General features: G+C 35.1%; 3 protein-coding genes across 4 annotated transcripts; 2 read left to right on the forward strand and 1 right to left on the reverse strand.

Annotated features, from left to right (window-relative positions):
- On the forward strand, positions 5,747-7,780 carry LOC18610880 (salicylate carboxymethyltransferase). 2 transcript variants are annotated; one of them, XM_018114232.1, is made up of 4 exons: positions 5,747-5,923; positions 6,109-6,513; positions 6,611-6,865; positions 7,197-7,780. In XM_018114232.1, exons 1-4 carry the CDS (start codon positions 5,849-5,851, stop codon positions 7,551-7,553), a joined length of 1,092 nt encoding a protein of 363 aa, XP_017969721.1. In that variant the 5' UTR covers positions 5,747-5,848; the 3' UTR covers positions 7,554-7,780. The 2 variants fall into 2 exon arrangements, with proteins under 2 accessions (XP_017969721.1, XP_017969722.1); XM_018114233.1 differs by having other exon boundaries at positions 7,344-7,706.
- On the reverse strand, positions 11,731-14,282 carry LOC18610882 (benzoate carboxyl methyltransferase). The gene is made up of 5 exons (XM_018116668.1): positions 13,983-14,282; positions 13,635-13,856; positions 12,823-12,982; positions 12,466-12,714; positions 11,731-12,378 (listed from the first exon to the last, which is right to left on the reverse strand). The coding sequence occupies exons 1-5, from the start codon at positions 14,087-14,089 to the stop codon at positions 12,016-12,018; spliced, it is 1,101 nt and encodes a 366-aa protein (XP_017972157.1). The 5' UTR covers positions 14,090-14,282; the 3' UTR covers positions 11,731-12,015.
- LOC18610883 (lipid phosphate phosphatase epsilon 2, chloroplastic) lies at positions 16,221-17,571 on the forward strand. Its single transcript, XM_007046799.2, has 4 exons — positions 16,221-16,566; positions 16,676-16,901; positions 17,000-17,073; positions 17,185-17,571. Exons 1-4 carry the CDS (start codon positions 16,441-16,443, stop codon positions 17,419-17,421), a joined length of 663 nt encoding a protein of 220 aa, XP_007046861.1. The 5' UTR covers positions 16,221-16,440; the 3' UTR covers positions 17,422-17,571.

A 20,555-nucleotide genomic window follows, 5' to 3' on the forward strand; every position in this document is an offset into this window, starting at 1 on the left:
TTGAGTGAAATACCAAATGCACTTCTCATAACGGGTCATGTTCAGTGAACTTGCTCTCCTAGGCAAGCACTTACATTCTAGTTTCAAGTATCTTTATACTTCAACCTATGAGATCGGTTGCTTATTTCTCAAGTAAAGAACATAGAATGTACTAGTCTTTAAGTATCATTGATGTCCAGTCTCAATGATACATTGACCAGGAATATTTTGATATTATGTTTTGATGCATAAGGATCTCATAACTGCAACCCATTACAGTTCCCTTGCAAGGCATATTAATCTCATGGACTTCATCCAATTAGACTTATAACTTGTTATAATTAATGTTTTATTGATGAAGGAAAACCTTTAATCATTCAACATGAATGATGTTGTTGCATGATTGGAATCAAGCTTTAACCAATCCCAATTGGCTGCAAGGCTCATCTCAATAGGAAGAAACTAAATAATAGAGAAAATTGTCCACTTTTGAATCATGTTGGGAAAAATTCAAATTCCTTACATAATGTTACTATAAAATCTTGTGAGGGTTTATTGAAAAAATCCCAACATATTGATAGGCTTATCAAAAGACAAGCATCAGAAGAGATCTTGAATAATTGGCTTAGGCTCAAAGCTTCTATAGATTGTGTTAGATGGTTAACTTTTCAAGCTTGTGCATTTAGAGGTCATGATGAAAGTCCATCCTCAAAAAATAGAGGAAATTTCTTTGAAATGCTGAAATTCTTAGGATCTTCAATGACAAAGTTCGTAAGCTTGTCTTGGAAAATGCTCCACGGGTTGCTAAGTACACATCCAATGATGTTCAAAATGAGATTTTGCATATTTTGGCTAATATAGTGAGAAATTCAATTAAAGAGGAAGTGGAAAATGCTAAGTTTTGTATTATTATTGATGAAGCTCGAGATGAGTCTAAAAAAGAACAAATGGCTATTATTTTAAGATTTGTTAATGGTGATGGTTTTGTTCAAGAATGTTTCTTTGATCTTTGTACACGTTAGTGATACCGATGCAATGACTTTGAGGAAAGAGTTAATGTCTGTTTTTTCTCGTTATAACCATCAAGTTGAAAGTATTCGAGGTCAAGAATATGATGATGCTAATAACATGCGTGGTGAATGGAATGGTTTACAAGCTTTGATACTTAACGATTGTCCATACGCATATTATGTGTATTGTTATGCTCATAGATTACAATTAGCATTAGTTGCAGCATTTAGAGAAGTAGTTCATGTGCATGAATTTTTTACACAGTTGACTTCTATTGTAAATATTGTTAATGCTTCTTCCAAAAGACATAGCCAATTACAAGCTGCTCAAGCAATTGACATTGCAAACATGATTGCTAGTGATGAACTTGAAACAAGTAGAAGAGCAAACCAAGTGGGAACTCTACAAAGAGCTGGAGATACTCGATGGAGCTCACACTTTCATTCTATTTGTAGCTTGATGAGAATGTTTGATGTAACCTGCACTGTAGTGGAAAGTATTATTGATGAAGGGGCCAGTTATTCATAAAGAGGTGGTGCTTCTGTTGCTAGTAAAATATTAGCATCATTTGAATTTATTTTTTTATTACACTTGACGTATGAGATCAGGGGAATCACTAATGTTCTTTGCCAAGCATTACAATTACGCTATCAAGATATTGTAAATGTAATTCATCTTGTTTTTACTACAAAATCACTCTTTCAGAAGTTGAGAGATTATGGGTGGTCTAATTTGCTTGAGAATGTGAAAAAATTTTGTCAAAAACATGAGATAGAAATTCCTGACATGGGTGCACGATATATCTTAGGCAGAGGTCGATCTCATCAACCAAATGTAACTGTGGAGCATCATTATCGAGTTGATATATTCTTAGTGACGATAGATACCCAGTTATAAGAATTGAATTCAAAATTCAGTGAGCAAGTTGTGGAACTTTTAACTTTAAACACTGCTTTGGATCCTAATAACAATTACAAATCATTCAATATTGATAATATATGCAAGTTAGTAGAGAGTTTTTATTCTCAGGATTTCACAGAACAATAAAGACTTATTTTGAGATTACAATTGAGGCATTACGAGCTCAATATATCTCATCATCAAAGTTTTGAAGATATTAAGATACTTTCTGAATTGTGTCAGAGATTAGTAGAAACAGAAAAGTCAAAGAATTATCACTTGATTGATAGATTAATTCACTTTATTTTGACTCTTTTGGTTTCTATAGTAACTACAGAGAGAGCCTTTTCAGCAATGAAAATTGTAAAAATAAGACTCTAGAATAAAATGGATGACGAATTTCTTGTAGATAATTTAGTTGTTTATATTGAGAAAGACATTGCTAGTCTTTTCAGTACAAAGTCAATAATTAATGAATTTGAATTTAAAAAACATCGTCGAACACAATTTTTTTATATAACTATTATAAGTTTTTTTTAGTTTTTTTATTTGTATGTTAAATTATTATCTATTATGAATTTTTTATTCGTTGGTTAAATTCAATATATTAATTTTAAAAATTTTTAATTTTTATTTTTTTCATCTTTGACCCCTAACCAAAATTAGTTAGTTCCGCCATTGCTTGGAACATCTATATTTTTGTGGTGGATTCGTACGCAACTTTTGTAGAAAATTATGTTATAAGCATGCCAAATATTATAATACAACATCATTTGTCTGGGATAATTCAACTGATTTGACCCTTTTGATTGATATTTAGCTGTGTCTGGGAGTACAGAGGAATCTCTGCTTTTCACCACAAGATGATGGGGGTAGGTTCGACTAATGAATGATTAATCTACTCCACAACCACGTTTATCTTGTTTGCTAAGAGAAATCGATGTCAAAGAATTGAGGAAGGCAGAACGAGGACAAGATTTCAATAGGTGTGAATTCAGGACGGAGGGTCATGTACGGTTCACCTTTTGGTCTTCGGCGATATCTACGTTCGTCTTTTTCTCTCTGGGATAGAGTTTGTCTCGATTTCATTATTTGTTTTAGGGCCTTTATCCAGAACTCACTTCTGTTTTAGGAGCTATTCCTGTCGAGGCTGCTGCCAATTGCTCTTTAAGCAGCTGCTTCTTTTGTAATTTTACAGAATAAATTCTTCCCAAAGCTTGCTTCTATGCCAATCATTAATATATAAAATTTTATTTTTTTTAAAAAAAGTATATTATGGGGGGATGTGGTCTCTAAATTTTATTTATTTATTATATATATTTTAATTTCTCTCTTAAAATAATTTTTTTATTTCTTCAATAGGATTGGAGTCATGGCCAATGTCACAGGTTGAAACTTACACCTAACCTCAAATGGCTCCAAAAGACATGTTTGATAGGTAGTGAAAGACCCATATTTATATACTTAAACTCACCTCATTTCTCACTGATGTGAGATCTATGATATTTTACTTCACCTGTGACATTCTACCTCAACCATTTGTGCAATGTTTTCATTGTACTGGCTTTTTTACCCATAAAGGAGAAGCGCTTTTACATTAGTTTGAGTTTATTTCGACCCTTGTATCTCTTATGAGGTTCGACCCTTATATCTCTTATGGGGTTCACACATCAGTGAAGATCTAGGTTTGCTTTGATAACATTTGTCACAGGTCAAAATTTAAGCCTAACCTAGCTTGTGGGTCTTAAATTCTGAAAATAGAGCTTCAATAAGCCTATAAATCATAAGTCCGTGTTTCTAACTCAAAAAACATACCTGAAAGGTGGTGGAAGATTCATATTTATATATCCAAGATTCATCTCATCTCTTATTGATGTGGGATCTGTGACAATCAGTATATTGTTAATTAAGACTAGTATATAAATTTTAACTCAATATGTTAAGCTTATCAATTTTTTTTTTAAAAATAAGAATGAGTCTACTAACTCAAACCCACTAAGTCTTAATATAAATTTAAATTTATCATAACTTATTGTATCCCAATAGTACATTTCTCAAGAAACTACCCATTTTCATGCAAAACACATAAAGTAAATTGGTAATTCATTTTAGTTTTTTTTTCACTCTTGCACATAGAGAGTGAAAATTGAATTAAATATAAAATTCTCTTTGACAGTTAAATGTCTCTTTTTATTTGACTCTCTAAAAATGCTTTAGATCCGCCATGGGTGTGATTAGAGGCGGAGGGAGGGGGGGCTAGTAGGGGCCCCCGCCCGCTCCCCCCCTCCCCACCAAAAGCTTAAAAATTTTATAATTTTGTCTTTGTTTTGTTTTAAAATTTTATAATTTTACTCTTTTTTAAAAAAAATTTATAATTTCATCCCTTTAAATATTAAATTTTTTATTTTTACCTCCTAAAGTTGCAAAACTTTATAATTTTGTCTTTGTTTTGTTTTAAAAATTTATAATTTTACTTTTATTTTTTAAAAAATTTTATAGTTTCATTCCTCCAAATATTAAAATTTTTTTTTTATCTCCTCAAATATGAAATCTTGACTTTGTCGGTGGGTGTGATATGTATTTTTTCAATAGAGGAATTGGGATGAAAAATCCATTGTTAACTTGATGATGAACATCTTAAGGTCCAATCATGCGTAGCAAGGAAGGTGATCATTTGAATCAACTTGAACCTCTGTTTTTGTACAAATTCCTTTTTTTTCTTTTAAGGTGAAATATAATTTTGTAAAATTTTTTAATATAAAAAAATATGAAATAAATGAGACTAGACAGAGAAAGAAACATGGTGAGAGACACCAGCCGCAGCGGGTGAGACAAGAAAGAGAAGAAGGGAGGAAGCCAATGGGCAATGATGTTGGATGGAGATCCATGCGGAATCGAAAAACCAAAATGGTCAAGGTAAAATCTCGTTTATTGATCCAAAAAAGACGCAGCAGCTGACAGCAATGAAAAGGAGGACAATGGCAATGAGAGCAATGTTACAATGACGCCATTCACCATGTGCCTTCTTTAATGCAATTCCCCTTCTTGTCCCATCTGCATGCATTTATATAAATGGTTGTCAGGTACGAGTGACAAGATGAAATGAATTTCTAGCAAACCATAATCAAGACAGTTCCAGTACGAGTATTCAGTTTATCACTATTACAAGGAATCTCTTTTTGCATTTGGAAATTGAGGGAGGGTGATGGAAAATACCCCTAAATTCATCGTGTTGAGAGCAGAAGGCAATAATTGATTCAAAAACCCCAAGAACGAAAACGACAATAACCACGCTTTGCACAGTTTTTCTATTCTGTGGTTGCATGAAGCTTGTGGCTGTTATATTTCTAGTCTTTAACAGAGAGCAAGTTGTCAAAGATACTCTGTTATAAAACTAAAACAGAAAGGCTTTCAAAACTTGAAAGAAAGACTATCGATGGTTACAAAAAACTGCAAGTCTACTTCATTGATCAGATTAAAGTACAAGTTAAATATGCAGTAGGCATGATTAACACTTGTAACATACTATAGACACAGGTGTTATGGCATAAAGACAACAAACTCATGCAGCTATACACGTAGGAGATGGAATTAGTAGAAAACATGCATGACTAATGACCACTACAATGAAGCAAAGTATAACAAAAGCTTGACAAGTGTACATTATCATGCAAGTATTAACTTAACAGTGGCCTCGTAGCCAAGGCACAGCCGACTGTTGCAATACGGGTCTTTCCTTTAATTGGTCGGAATGGAAGATTTAATTCATCTGAAAAATGTTTTTTTTTTTGGAGTGACATCTGGAAAATGTTAGTAATAAAATGATCATGACCCATCGGCCTGGCGACCTGAGGCAAATAACATATCTATAAATAGGGCATGTAACATCTCATTGAGCACACAAATTTACCATCAATTATCCAGCTTGAGAGGCAGTAAAAGAGAGATAGAGATCGAGATGGAAGTGGTTCAAGTGCTTCACATGAAAGGAGGAGTTGGAGAAACCAGTTATGCAAACAACTCCCTGCTTCAGGTTATTAACTCTCCAGATATATTTACTAGTTTAAATCACAAAATCTGTTTACTAATATCAGTATACCCAAGTATCTTTTGATCTTGACAATATAGATAGGTAAGTTTGTTGACATATTCATATTTGGGAAAATATCATATTTGTCAAAAACTTTTCTAAGATATTTTGGCTTGAACTTTGGACAGCAAAAGGTGCTATCCATGACGAAGCCAATCAGAGAGGAAGCCATGACTAAGCTCTATTGCAGCACCTACCCTGCAGGCATAGCCATCGCAGACTTGGGTTGTTCTTCAGGACCAAACACCTTGTTTGTGGTATCTGAACTTATCAAACTGGTGGACAGTATTCGCCAAAAGCTAGGCCAAAGATCCACCGAGTATCAAGTGTTTTTGAATGACCTTCCAGGGAATGACTTCAACACGATTTTCAGGTCCTTACCCAGCTTCCAGAACAAACTGAAGAAACAACTTGGAGGTGGCAGCGGGCCATGTTTTTTCAACGGTGTCCCTGGTTCTTTCTATGGCAGGCTTTTCAGACACAATAGTCTGCATTTTGTACACTCTTCCTATAGTCTTCACTGGCTCTCTCAGGTTTAGTATCAGCAAATTTCTGAAATTATTAATGAAAAATATAGTAGCAGCAGAACGTAGTTTGCAATTTATGAGTGAACTATTATATTCCGTTCAGGTTCCCGAAGGACTGGAAAGTAATAAAGGCAACATTTACATTGCTAACACAAGCCCGCCAGACGTGCTTAAGGCATATTATGAACAATTCCAGCAAGATTTTTCATTGTTTTTGAAGTGTAGATCAGAGGAACTGGTGGAGGGAGGGCGCATGGTATTGACATTTTTGGGAAGGAGAAGCGATGACCCTTCAAGCAAAGAGTGTTGTTACATTTGGGAACTCTTGGCCATGGCTCTCAATGATATGGTCTTTGAGGTACAGAGTTACATGGACATAGATCCTACTCATGTAGGAAGAGTCCTTCTCCTTGATATATATGTCTCCACTCATTTATATATAACTAAAAAACTAAATGAAAAGGGTAAAATACCTCTATTTTTTAAATTTTATTCGAAATTTTATATAAATTTATTAATTTTTGAAATAGATATTTTATTTTAAAAATATTTTTTACTGGACACATAGGTCTAATCGTTGATTAACCATTAATATGTCAGTTAATTTGATGATATTATAATATTAAAAAATAATTTTATTTTTTTTATTTTAAAAATTATTATTATATAATTTTTTTTAAAAAAATCAGGGACTCATAAAAGAAGAGAAGTTGAACTCTTTCAACGTACCTAATTACTTGCCATCTCCTGCTGAGCTTAAATCTGAGGTTCTGAAGGAAAGATCCTTCACCGTCGATCGTTTGGAGGTTACTGAAGTGAATTGGAATGCATATCAGAATGAACCTGACCTGTCTGATGCATTCAAAGATGGTGGCTACAATTTTGCAAAGTGCATAAGGGCTGTGACTGAGCCATTGCTTGCCAGCCACTTTGGTGAAGCAATCATTGATGAGGTCTTCCGGAGGTACAGAGATATCGTTGCTGATCGCATGTCCAAGGAGAAGACTGAGTTTGTCAACGTGACTATTTCCCTTATAAAAGGATAATCATCTAAATTTCTTTAGATCAATTAGCAGTGGCTTCCCTGAAAAGCGCTTGTTCTGATGATAAAGTGGTGGCCTATATATATGTTACGCAGTTGTGATTAAAGGTTAAACTATTTCTTTGCTGCTTTTGATGTTTCAGGGTAAAACTATTTCTTGTATTGTACTCTTATGCATCTTTATGTATGAATAAACAGATAATAAAAATCCATCTTTAATTTCCAAGAGGCTAATTTCTATTTGCCTTTTAATTTTGGTTGTCAATGATCAAACCCCCGAATTCAGGGATCACATCTATGAGTTCATGGGGAATTGAAATTCAGAAGATTCCAGGGATCACATCTTTAGCACTTGCAAATTTTCCAAGTCTATATGGAAAAGCATTTTGCAACTTTCTCTCATTCGAAAGGAACCTGGGACTGGTGTTGAAACATTGAAGATATTCAATAATTTTTTCAGAGAAAATATGAATCAGTTGAAAGAGGAAAATATCATCGAATAGCTTCATATTTTCATATTCTCGATTTCAGCATTTTAAGCTTGAATACAGAAGAGAGAGAAAATACATTTCTGCCAAAGACAAAGGCAGCCAATAAAAACGAGGGAACAAGGCGACACGGTGCACTACAACAGCTGGTACCTAGTACCTGACAACCATTTGTATAATAACATGTGGTCACTACGCTGTGCATAAAATAAAGGGAAATAACAGAAACATGTAAGCTGCATTAGAATAGCAAAACGGTGTCGGATAAGATGCTCTTCAATGAGTCACGTGAAGCAGCAGCACGTGATTTCCTTATGCACCTTTTGTACGAGCATTTGGCGCGAACCTCCATTATTGTTCCAGTGCTTGAACACCCAAAGACAGAACTCAAATTTCAACGACGGGTCAACCGAATTCACTTGAGCTGTTTCAAACCATCAAGTCGAAATCACTTTTATCCTCTCTCTTTTGTTTAACTTGGTCGGCTTACATTCAGCATATCGGGAGAGCTAGGAATTCTTGCAGGACATTCTAGCAGAACTCTTTCTCATGATTCTGTGCTGAATCACCTTGTGGATGATGTTCAGCTAAAGATCCAAAGTTTGCCTGCTGTTGCTGATAAGCCACATAACCGAAGATTTTTTAAATCTGGGGTCTCACTTTTCAGTGTTAATTCCTTGTGTTGTATTTGCTTGAACGCTGATACTGCTTTCTACTTGAAATATATATTTTTTCAACCAAAAACAAGATTTATTTATATATAAGTCACTGAATAATACAGTGATGGGGCGTAGCTTTAAGCTACCCGTCAAGTCTTTACACCTGAAATGGCTGCTTGGCAATTTTGACATTTGCCAATGCAAAAATAAATAAATAAAAGCATGACAAATACAATCATGATGCATCTTTCAAAGCTGTTCGAGAGATGAAGACTTGTTTTCTGGCAATCAAGCAGGAGAATAATATTCTTCAACAAGTCCATAACATCGAAGCAGAACAGTAGTTATCCAATGAATGCTGCGACACTGAAATTTTGCGTACTCCAACCAACCGTGCAAGTTCTGGTGCAGAAGATGTGTAATATTTCTGGTACTAAATGTAGGTAGCAATCACAGGGATAAAAATGATAAAGATCTGGCAAGCAACCTGAGACATGACTGTCATGATTCCAAGGAGCAGGATAACTGAAAAGGGGAATGCACCAACTAGGTAGTACTAGTAGGAATGGAATGTCAAATCCATTGCACTTTGATTCGTAAAAGTAGATCAGATCATCATATGCTAAGGTGGTCTCTGCACCATGGATTTGCCCGAGCCTTGTAATACTTTGTAGCAGATTTATCCTGCTTCTTTGGGTGATAAAATAAAAAATTTTCATCTATCCAAACAAAAAAAGGAGAGAACCAAGAAAACAACAGAACGAGGTTACTGGCAGCTCCCTACATCAATACCCCAATTACTACCGAGATTAGTGAAAGAGGTTGCTACACTCGAAAGACCTTTAAATGACCAACATGACAAGATTCTCAATCTGCTATATAGTATTTCTATAATCAAATGGTATAGAAGCAATCTAAAGAATATGAGAAAAAGAAATGAGAGATTGATGAAATTGTTTCTGGGTATTTTTTTCTTAAAGAGGAGTATCTATTTGAAGAGAATTAAATGCTTGTTTGTACACACACAATTATTTAAATATAATTACCATTCAAAAATAATTAATCAAACATTATTATGTGCCTGTGCCACATACTTTTATTAAATAATAATATATATTAATGATATATTATTAATTAAATTAAATTACTAGATCACAAGACTTCGAAAGTTTAGTCGTAATCCAATTTGCTCTTATACTTTTATTTATTTTCACAAAGCTCTTTTTTTTATTTTTTTTCAATGTAAAATTATGTTCCACTTTATTATTATTGAAAGTGTCTTACGTTCAACAAAGCAAACTGATGAATTATATAAGTAAGGTAGACGGTAGACTTTTAGCTAGAACGTGTGAAATTTTCTGGCTACTTGTTTGTCATTGAAACGAAAGTAGAAACCACCTTTCCATGGTTGGAAGCCAGATGCTCTGCCTCATGTATCGCTAACCTTGTTAAAATTATAGCCACAAGCTGGAAGAACGTTGCAGAACAAGTCTTTGATAGTATCTTCTAGGATTCTCCTTGTCTTCAAAATCACTCTTTTCTGAAAAAATTATAGCCATTGAACAGGGAAAAAAATAGAACAAATCAAGTCTAAAGCAGGTAAAAGAAAAATGAAGGCATTAGAAAAGAATAAAGTAGTATTTGTTAAAGAAAGGAAGAGACTGTACGATAGAATTATTGGCATAGCTGATTTCTTTATCTCCCTCATTCATACAAAGAACATTTCCTATCGCAATTGCCTTCCCAACTTCCATTATGCAGTGCTCCCGATGGAATCCCCTAGCTCTTCTGGTTTTTAAAGAATTGAAATTTATTATTGGCACCCAGTAGAGAGCAAATATATCAGAAATCAAGGACTTTTACAGTCTTACTAGATATTTACAGTCTTATCTTTATTTGGACGCAAGAAAAAAAAGGTGGAAATCCCAATCCTTGGAACATCTCTATTTTTTGTGATGAATTTATATTCAACTTATGCAGAAAAACCATGCTATAAGCATGCCATACATTATAACACTTAATCATTTGTCAACGCTAATTTATCATTGAAGTATTAGGATTTTTTTTGACACACCAACATCAGGTTAATTTGGACGGAATTAATCAAAAGGATTCAATTGCACATAATGTCAAAGAAAATGGATTTAACTGACTAGGTTTTGGATAGAGGGACTAAATTGGTAAAAATACTATAGTACAAATACTTCCTGAGTAGTTTGGCGGATATCATTGCAAGAAAGCTCCAAGTTACAAGAGGAGAGAGTCTAACACTAGTCCATATAATGTTAGAACGCAGAGTTGTACATCGGAAATATTCAGGAAATGATTCAAAATGTGTATCAATTCATTGTCTTAAAGGTTTGATTTGCTACTATCATAAGTGTGTAAAAAAATTAAAAATGATAAATTTTGAGAATATAATAAAATTTAGTTGGTGATTGTGTTTTGTACTAATCAAATCAATTGACTAAACAATCACCAATATATAGCAAGATTATTAAACTCTTATAAAATTTTTCTACAACAAAATGATTTAAGTAATTCGAAAAATATAAAAAATAAGGAGTATATTTTCTTGAATAGAAGAGTCTCTGTTTAAAAAGAATTACTTGTATGTTTCTATAGGCTTATTTATTGACTGAATTATTATTTAACTGCAACTCCAAATGCATGTGTCACATGCTGCATTGAATAATAATGTATATTAGTTTTATATTATAAATTTAACTAAATTACAAGACCATTCAAATTTGTAGAAAAAAAAAAGAAAGGGGGGAAGGAAGGAAAAACTAATATTTTTATTTTGTTTATTTTTATTGTTTATGATGGATGCGTTTGCAAGATGTGAAGAATATAGGAAAAGAAAGGAGAAATTGATGAAATTATTTCAATATAATTTCCTGCACAGACAAGTCTCTATTTAAAAAAAAAAATTAAATGTCTTGTTTGTACAGATATATTGGCAATTAAAAAATTAAAAATAAATATAATTATTACTTAATTAACTGCAACTACTGATACATGTGTCACACGCTTTTATTGAATAATAATGTATATTAATAATTATATTACAAATTTAATAAAATTAAATTACAAAATCAATCAATATTTAAAAAGTCTAATCATGCTTCAATTTGCACTTTAACACACTTAGTGCAAGTACCAAAGACTAAGAATTTATATCTTTTATTTTTTTTAATTTAAAATTGTGTCCCGCGTTTGCCATTATTGAAAACGTCGGGACATTTTGAAAAGCTAACTCAATTATTATGTAAGGGAGACGTTAGACTTTTAACTGAAAACGTGTGAAGCTTTCTGGCTACTTCTTTGTCATGGAAACGACGATGGTAACCACCTTTCCACGGTTGGAAGCCAGATGCTCTGCCTCATGTATCGCTAACCTTGTGAATAACCTATCAATTATGGCATCTCCAAAGTGACTGGCAAGCAACTGTTCTGAAATAGCTCTTACATAATTCGCAATCTTCTGCCCCCTTTCGTACTTGTTCAACACGAGACCATTGCTGTTGACGTCTTCTCCAGCATCCCAATCAACTTCAAAAACTTGTAGCCTGTCAACCTCAAAGGATCCTTCATCTTGAACAATCTCACTTACTTCTTCCTTGTAGGGTGTATAAAGAGGAATGTTGAATGAATCCAAGTCAGCCTCTTTCACAAGTCCCTAAAATGAAAAGCAATTAAAAATCCGTTTTGGTGAAACATAGTAACGTACAGAAAGAAAATAAGTATGTATAGGAAAGAAAATAACCTCTGCCACCAAGTCACAGAGTGTTTTTGCTAGCAATTCCCAACCATAAAATTCGGTCGAGGGATCTGGGTTGCTCCTACCGATGAAAGTGAGAATCATACGCCCTCGAGGTTTTATTTCTTCTGACCGCATGCTTAAAAACGATGAGAAGTCGTCCTGAAATTGCTTTGCATAAGCTTTAAATACATTGGGAGGACTTGATTTTGCCATGTACACATTCCACTTGTTGTTCTCAACTCCGTCTGGGACCTGACCAGTCATCCGGATATGATTAGCTAATTATTAGCCCAAGTTAATACGAAAAGAAAGAAAAAATATGAGTTTTCCAAATCCTTTATTCAGGGAAAAGGTGCCAACCTTTGATAGCCAATGAACACTATAAGAAGAATGCATAAGATGTAGACTTCTGCTTGGGAAAAGTCTTCCATAGAAGGAACCTGGTACTCCTGATATTGAACAATGCCCTATGAGATCTCCCTTTTCTCTCTTAAGCTTCTCAAGGAAAGCAGGAACAGACCTGAAGCCATATTTGGAAATCAGACTCGGGTGATTTCAAATGCGAATGTTGGCATGCAGGTAGAATGAAAAGAGAAATTCCATTGATAACGATATTTATTTACCAATTGTTCTATTGAAACTTTGCGATCCCAATCTTTTCTTTTTTTTTTTGAAAAGTGTGGATTTATTCTACCATTACCAATATGCCATACCAAGTCTTTTGCCTATTTGGGTGAGACTTCGTTTGTCATGAAGGAATTGGCATGGGAAAAAGCTGTACAATTACAAAAGCTCAAGGCTGCTCGAGCAGAGATGGCAGCAAGCAGGATTCCAAAAAAACTTAATCCTGCTTCAGTACAAGAGAGAACATAAACAAGATTTAAACGTAACGACTTTGCGAAAAGGAGGTAGAGGCCTAAACAGAGCATGGCGAGAGAGGACCCAAAATGGCCATCCGCATGAGACAGGACAAATCAAGAAGAGGCAAAAGGGACGTCCGTTTTCCAAAGTCAGAGACCAATCCATCAAAAGAAGCGAGAAGCCAAGCGAACCCCAAAACAGGGAAGAAGAAGACCCCCAAATTGGAGGTCCAATTATGTACGGCCAAGGTTTTCTTGTATGATCCAACCATTTATTTTCTTCTTTTTTTAATAATAAAAGAAGGGACTGACCTGAAAATGGCGTTGAAGTCAGTTCCTGGAAGATCATTTAGAAACATTTGAAACTCAGGTGATTTGAGCTGTGCTTGTTGGCATATCTCTTGAACACTGCCAATGACTTCAGAGATTGTTAAGAAGGTGTTTGGCCCTGAAGAACAACCCAAATCTGCCACTTTAATACAAGTTGGAAGTACGTTGCACAACAAGTCTTTGATAGTATGTACAAGGATTCTCCTTGTCTCTCAAAATCACTGTTTTCTGAAAGAATATAGCCAATTAAAAAAAATTAGAGCACATTGAGTCTAAAGCTGGTATAAGAAAAATGAAGGCGTTAGAAATGGAAAATGTACTATATTTTAAAGAAAGGAAGAGACTTGTATCATAGAATTGTTGGCATAGCTGATTTCTCTATCTCCCTCATTCATGCAAAAACCATTTGCTACAGCAGTTGCTTCCCCAACTTCCATTATGCAATGCTCTCACTGGAATCTCCTGGCTCTTCTCTTATTTAAAGTATTGAAATCTGTTACTGGAATCCAGTAGTGACAGATACCACAATTACTGTCTAACTATACATCAGAAATGAAGGACTTTCATAGTTTTGCTTCCAGTCAAACGTCAACCTAAATAGTTTTGTGCCTGTATCCGAACCTGAAAGCAAGAAAAAACGAAATCTGAATGCTTGGACCTTCTCTAGTCACTGGAAGTGTTTGGAGGACTCGTATTCAACTTATGCAGAAAAAACGTGGTAATCATGCCTGATATTGTAATACTCCATGTCTCCATCATTTGTCAGTGACGTAAGGTCGCCCTACGAGCACGTTTATCTTGTTTGCTATCCACATTTTTCTCGTTTGCCCCAATTTCTTAGAGACCTAAAAGAAATTGACGGGTGAGAATCGAGAAGGACCGAATTACGAGGACAAGATATCAACAGGTGTGAACTTGGTGATGAACATTTTGAGGTCCGATCATGCGTACCATGGACGGTGATCATTTCAATCAATTTTTACCTCTGTTGTGGTACAAATTCCTCTTGTTTTAGGTGAAATAAATGATCAATTTCATTAAGAAAACAATATTAGCAAAAAAAAGAAATGGTAACAGGTTGAGGGTCGTGACAAAAACTTTGTCCCGAGCCAAAACCGGCAGGTGACGACTTTCTATTTATGGCAAAATTTTACCGATGAGTTGATTTCCAACACCTGGCATTATCTCACATATGGACTGTTTCTGGGGATTGGAGAGGAACCGGCTGAATCCTATCCTCATTTATTCACCACAGCAATGAAAGGGGCAATGGCAACATTTATGACTATAGCTTGATCTTTCCACTCTTTTAACATCTCCCTTAATTCTTTAATGCAATTATCTATCTTCTCCCATATGGAACAAAAAATTGCAGCAGATAATTTGATATCTGATCGAATAAAGCTTCTTGATTGATGATTGATGAAGTATGGTTGAGAGGCAGACAACTAATTTTAATAGGATTAAAACAAAACCAATTACATTTTTCCAAAAAAATTATAAAATCAATTGCAATAGAATTTTCCTCAAACCCTATTTATCCAAAACCTCACAACCACTACTTGCTCTCTTTTCATTTTACCAAATGCTGTAAAAATAAAATAAAAATAAAATTTTCACACTTTTTTGCTTGACATTTATAGACATTTCTCATTAATCTAAATTTATTTTTCATTTTTAAAATTTTTTTGACATTAATATACAAAAACACCAAATTTTATGAAAAAATATTTAAATTTTATATAATATACACTAAGGTAATGTTTATTTTAAATTCTCTGAAAGTCAAATACAAAGATAATGAGCTCGAAATGATATAAATATAATAATGATCTCTCAATTGAAAATATATTAAGATTTAAGCACTAATAAGTTGTTTTATATTTGTTATTCGATATTATATTTAAGTAAACAAATAATAAAAATCATAAGTAAATAAAATGTCAAAGGAAACTAAAAACAACACGAGAAGTAAAAATAGAGAGAGTATATATTTTATTATCCAATATTATTTTTAATTATGTTTAGACAAAGAATAGACGAGGACTCGAGAATTTTAAAATTCATCCTAAAATTTTAGACTAAGTGCAGTAAATATTAGAAGGTCATGGCACAAATGTGAATGTCTGAAACAGACATCCACTTCAACTTTTGAAAAGAAATAGTACTAACATAGAGGATTGAATCTCTATCAGTTAATTGCAAAACGTGATTTTTGTATAGGAGTACCAACGACAATGATTAGGATATTTGTTAATTTTAATACGTTTATATTTGAATTCAGTTATGAAATTTAATATTCGTATTTTATTTGAGTTTAATTAATAATATTTTATTAAAATCTAGTTAAGATCCGAATTCGTTTATTTTGTTAAAAGTAATATGAGCATTTGTTGTAAAACCTGACTCAACTAATCCGAATTAAACTAACAACGGCATTTTTTTGGGCTGTCGAGGCTTAATAAACTCATTTTTCAAAAAATAATAATAATTTGAATTAAAAAATAAAAATAAAATTTAATAATTTTTATGTATTTTATAAGTCAAAAAACGAAAAAAATCCTCTGTCCACAGATTTTCCACGATAAAACTACAGAGCTTGAAGCAAAAGAAAGACAATGGTTCAACTCTTTTCCATCATCCACTGTTTAGATTCAAGCTTGGTTCTTCTCCTACGCTTTATAAATCTTCGAACCCAGATTTTTTCTGTCAGTTCCGGACCCGGAAACCAAGCGCTCTCGGAGGATTTTTGGCCTAGAAAACCGGGGTGTGGGACCTTCCGACAACCATGATTAGAGCTTCCGCGGTCAGGGAATCTAGGGATGGAGATGATCGTCTTCAAGTGCTTGAGCAAGAAGCTTTCATCGAGGGGTCAGCGCGGCTTCGAGGGCTGGAGACAACCTTGAATCGTATGGTGAGTGTATTTGTATACGGGATACTGGGATACGTATTTGTAAAGTAAACGTATGTAATTTTTTTTCTACGTTTGCTGAAATGGAGTTTTGGTTTGTTGGGGGTGATAGAGCAAGTGGTTGGTGGCGGCGACGTTTGGTGGGGTGCTTCTGTGGAGGCATGACGCGGAGGCTATATGGGTGGCGATGGGGTCGATTGTGAACGCGCTGCTGTCAGTTGTTCTGAAAAGGGTGCTGAATCAGGAGCGGCCTGTTGCTGGGCTTAAGTCTGACCCTGGGATGCCATCTTCTCATGCTCAATCCATCTTCTTCAATGTCGTTTTTACCATAGCTTCAAGTAAGCCCTTACATTCACTCCATTTGATCTGTTCTATTCACTTTGCGTTTTTCAATAGGCAATTGAGTTTAAATTCTGGATTTTTTTGGTGTTTACAGTTTTGGAATGGCTGGGAGTTAATGAACTTTCAGTGAGCATCAGTGTTCTGGCTCTGGCATTTGGTTCATATTTTGTGAGTATACATTTCGAAAATTACCTTTAAACTTAGTTCTTGGTTTCTCATAAGTGGAAATCTATGATTCTATCTCATTGACTGGTTTTTGTGTTGATTTGTGGTATGCAGTCATGGCTTCGAGTGTCACAGCAGTTTCACACGATGAGTCAAATCCTTGTGGGTGCTATCATAGGGTCCATTTTCTCAGTTTTGTGGTACATGTCATGGAAAGCTGTTGTTTTGGAAGCATTTCATTCCTCATTGCTGGTACGGGTAATTGTTCTTCTGAGTTCTGCGGGATTTTGCCTTGGCTTTCTTCTGTATATGATTCAGTATTGGCTTAGGGATGAAAGATGGGCGATGTAAATAGATTTAGTTTTAGACAGACAAAGATTCCACAGATGATTACATGAAACAACCAAGAATAATTGTCTCATGTCTGAAGCTTAACAGAGCTTATTATGTAAAAGTCCCTTGACTCCATCGTCTCAAGAGTTACAGTATATATTTGAGACAGATCCTCTGCGTTTTAAGCTTTAAAAAGGCCATTCAGTGTGCATTGGTAACGAAACCAAATTAAGTCAAGTGATGGAAAAGGACACAAATTACAGTGACCACGTTCAAGTGTCACACATCATTATTTTCCCTGCAAAAAACCAACTTGATGGGATACGCAACAGCATCCCACGCTTCTTAATCTCTCAAAATCTACCTGGATTTGAAATACTTTATCTACTTTTTCTAAAATATTTGACTTGAAATACTCTTATCTATTTTTCAAGAGACATTTGATGTGATACAAGTACTTGATCTCATAGTGAATCTAACTGCTCCACTCCTAGTTAAAAACTGAAAACTGTCACCACAAACTTTCTTGCACAAGACTTTGGGAATGGGTCGGCAGAAAGCTGCTCTTAACCTTGTTGATCAACTCCTGGAATCTGCAAACCCACCTCCCTTCTCTTCTCTTTAAAAAAAGGATGACCCAAGTAATGCATGCCAACAAAAAACATCAGTCATCAGAGACTCTGCCATAAGAAACCAATGTCCTTGAACTATGATGTGATTCCAACTTTCAAAAACCTTGCTCAAAAGAATGTTAAATAATTTGCTAGATAGCGGGTAAATTCTGAAGGCCTCGAATGTCGAAAAGATGAATATTGTCACTGCTTGTCTTGGACTGTAAAGTGCAAATCTTGCTCAAATGAGAGCCAAATTCTTCACTAGATGCCGGGAAAAATTCTGATGTTCTGAGGAGTAGAAGAAATGCAGACTGCCACTGCTTGCCTTTAGGCAGCACATGTGTACACAGGAAAGCAACATACCATTTATATCTACCAACCCCAATGTCAGCGACCATTTAGTGCAACATGTTTGCTGCTTCATAATTTAAGCTGCACATAAAGATGCCATCTCATTTTAACTTTAAATTTCTTTTAAGCACCAGTAGCACCATCTTGACCAAGTACCAGTTGTTGTATGTCGTTATCGTAACTACTGATTAGCTCCTGGCTGCTGCCGAATGCAGCTTTCAACAAGTAACAACATGAAGGGAAAGGGGCCAAAACCTATGATGAAACAATGGAATTGAATCTTCACTTCATGCTAATCCTCTGAATCTAGAAGAGAGCCTAACTCCTGGACAGGCATATCCATCCTTGAAGCTAGTAAATCCAACATGCCATATATTAATTCACCCTCTGGATAAGATCTTTCACCAACAACAAATGCAGAAACCCGATCCTTGACCTTAATCCAGGACCATCCTGGCTCCTTGATAACCCGCTTTGACCTCACCATCTTCCTAACATCTGCTGCTTCTCTCCACTTCCCTTTGGCAGCATATATGTTAGCCAAGGTGATATGAGTCCCTGCACAATTTGGATCCATTTCAAGAAGCTTTTCTGCAGTGCGTCTTCCACTGTCAACATCACCATGGACTTTACATGCTCTAAGGAGAACCATATCACGAACAGTAGTTACACAATGAATGCTTGGACCTTCTCTAGTCTCTGGAAGTGTTTGGAGGATTCGCATTCAACTTACGCAGAAAAAACCTGGTAATCATGCCAGATATTGTAATACTTCATCATTTGTCAACGAAGTAAGGTCGACTGATGAACGATTAATCTACCCTACAACCACGTTTATCTTGTTTGCTATCCACATTTTTCTCGTTCGCCCCAATTTCTTAGAGAGCTAAAAGAAATTGACGGGAGAGAATCGAGAAGGACGGAATTATGAGGACAAGATATCAACAGGTGTGAACTTGATGATGAACATCTTGTGGTCCGATCATGCGTACCATGGATGGTGATCATTTCAATCAATTTTTACCTCTGTTGTGGTACAAATTCCTCTTGTTTCAGGTGAAATAAATGATCAATTTCATTAAGAGAAACATATTAGCAAAAAAAAGAAATGGTAACAGGTTGAGGGTCGTGACAAAAACTTTGTCCCGAGCCAAAACCGGCAAGTGACAACTTTCTATTTATGGCAAAATTTTACCAATGAGTTGATTTCCAACACCTGGCATTATCTCACATATGGACTGTTTCTGGGGATTGGAGAGTATAAAAACCATAAAATAGAGCTGAACAAGACCAAAAAAATCCGTGGAATAAAAATGAAATAAAATCGATGCTCTCCATCAGGCCAACTAAAGAAATCAGCACTCAGACAAGACAAGGGAAGATCATTATCTCCGAGAAGTAATGAACCAACATTAGAAACAGACCACATCACCATAGAAAAAAAAAGGAACAGCAGCAAAAGCTGGCAATAGCCGAGAAAACCAGGATGGTAAGAGAGAATATCACATTAGTGAGGCAGCAATCGAACAAATCAAAGGTCATGTCTGGTTGCCACCAAGCCGAGATGAGAGATTACCCAGGAAACACGCAGAACAAGGGAACTCTATTTGATAGGTCAAAGCAAAAACACAAGGATACATGGAAGCAAATAAAGTGCAGCAAACTAGAAAGACTACCACAAGAAAAGGACGAACCCTCAATTTACCACCAAGCCGAGAAAAGAGACAGGTTGTCAACACCATATTTTGTAAGTATGTCAGCAAGAGAGTTACCTTCTCTTAAAACACGAAGAACGGAAACATTAGCCAGTGACAGGCACAGTGAATCAATTTCATTGAATATATGCCATTTGTCCTGTGGCTTTTGATTCACTTTCTCTACCCATGTAAGTGCAATCCTTGTATTAGATTCAATGGTCAAGAGGGAATCCAACATAGGAGGAAGCCGAGAAAAGTTGCAAGGCATAGATAATGGCCATGAGTTCCACATAATTAGAGTTCTGAATCCCAAGGGGATCAAAGAAAACTCTCGTCATAAAGCCATCCAAGTCGCGTAACACACCTCCACACCCTGCCAATTTGGTTTTTATGATAATCGATTGAACTAACTCAATTTTCAATCAATTCGGTTTTCTCTCAAAATTCAGTCAATTTGATCAATTTTTTATAGAATTTCGATTTGTTCAGT

This window comes from Theobroma cacao, chromosome 1, assembly GCF_000208745.1.
Source record: "Theobroma cacao cultivar B97-61/B2 chromosome 1, Criollo_cocoa_genome_V2, whole genome shotgun sequence".
Classification (NCBI taxonomy): Eukaryota; Viridiplantae; Streptophyta; class Magnoliopsida; order Malvales; family Malvaceae; genus Theobroma; species Theobroma cacao.

Bases quoted from the DNA above. Each gene is read 5' to 3' on its own strand.
- LOC18610882 (XM_018116668.1), bottom strand. From the start codon at position 14,089: ATGGAAGTTGGGGAAGCAACTGCTGTAGCAAATGGTTTTTGCATGAAT. The intron at 13,857-13,982 runs TTAAAATATAGT...TTGAGAGACAAG, and splicing joins ATACAAGTCTCTTCCTTTCT to GAGAATCCTTGTACATACTA. The intron at 12,715-12,822 runs GTTGGCACCTTT...ATGACTGGTCAG, and splicing joins GTGTTCATTGGCTATCAAAG to GTCCCAGACGGAGTTGAGAA.
- LOC18610880 (XM_018114232.1), top strand. From the start codon at position 5,849: ATGGAAGTGGTTCAAGTGCTTCACATGAAAGGAGGAGTTGGAGAAACC. The intron at 5,924-6,108 runs GTTATTAACTCT...AACTTTGGACAG, and splicing joins CAAACAACTCCCTGCTTCAG to CAAAAGGTGCTATCCATGAC. The intron at 6,866-7,196 runs GTACAGAGTTAC...TAAAAAAATCAG, and splicing joins TCAATGATATGGTCTTTGAG to GGACTCATAAAAGAAGAGAA.
- LOC18610883 (XM_007046799.2), top strand. From the start codon at position 16,441: ATGATTAGAGCTTCCGCGGTCAGGGAATCTAGGGATGGAGATGATCGT. The intron at 16,567-16,675 runs GTGAGTGTATTT...TGGGGGTGATAG, and splicing joins AGACAACCTTGAATCGTATG to AGCAAGTGGTTGGTGGCGGC. The intron at 17,074-17,184 runs GTGAGTATACAT...TGTGGTATGCAG, and splicing joins TGGCATTTGGTTCATATTTT to TCATGGCTTCGAGTGTCACA.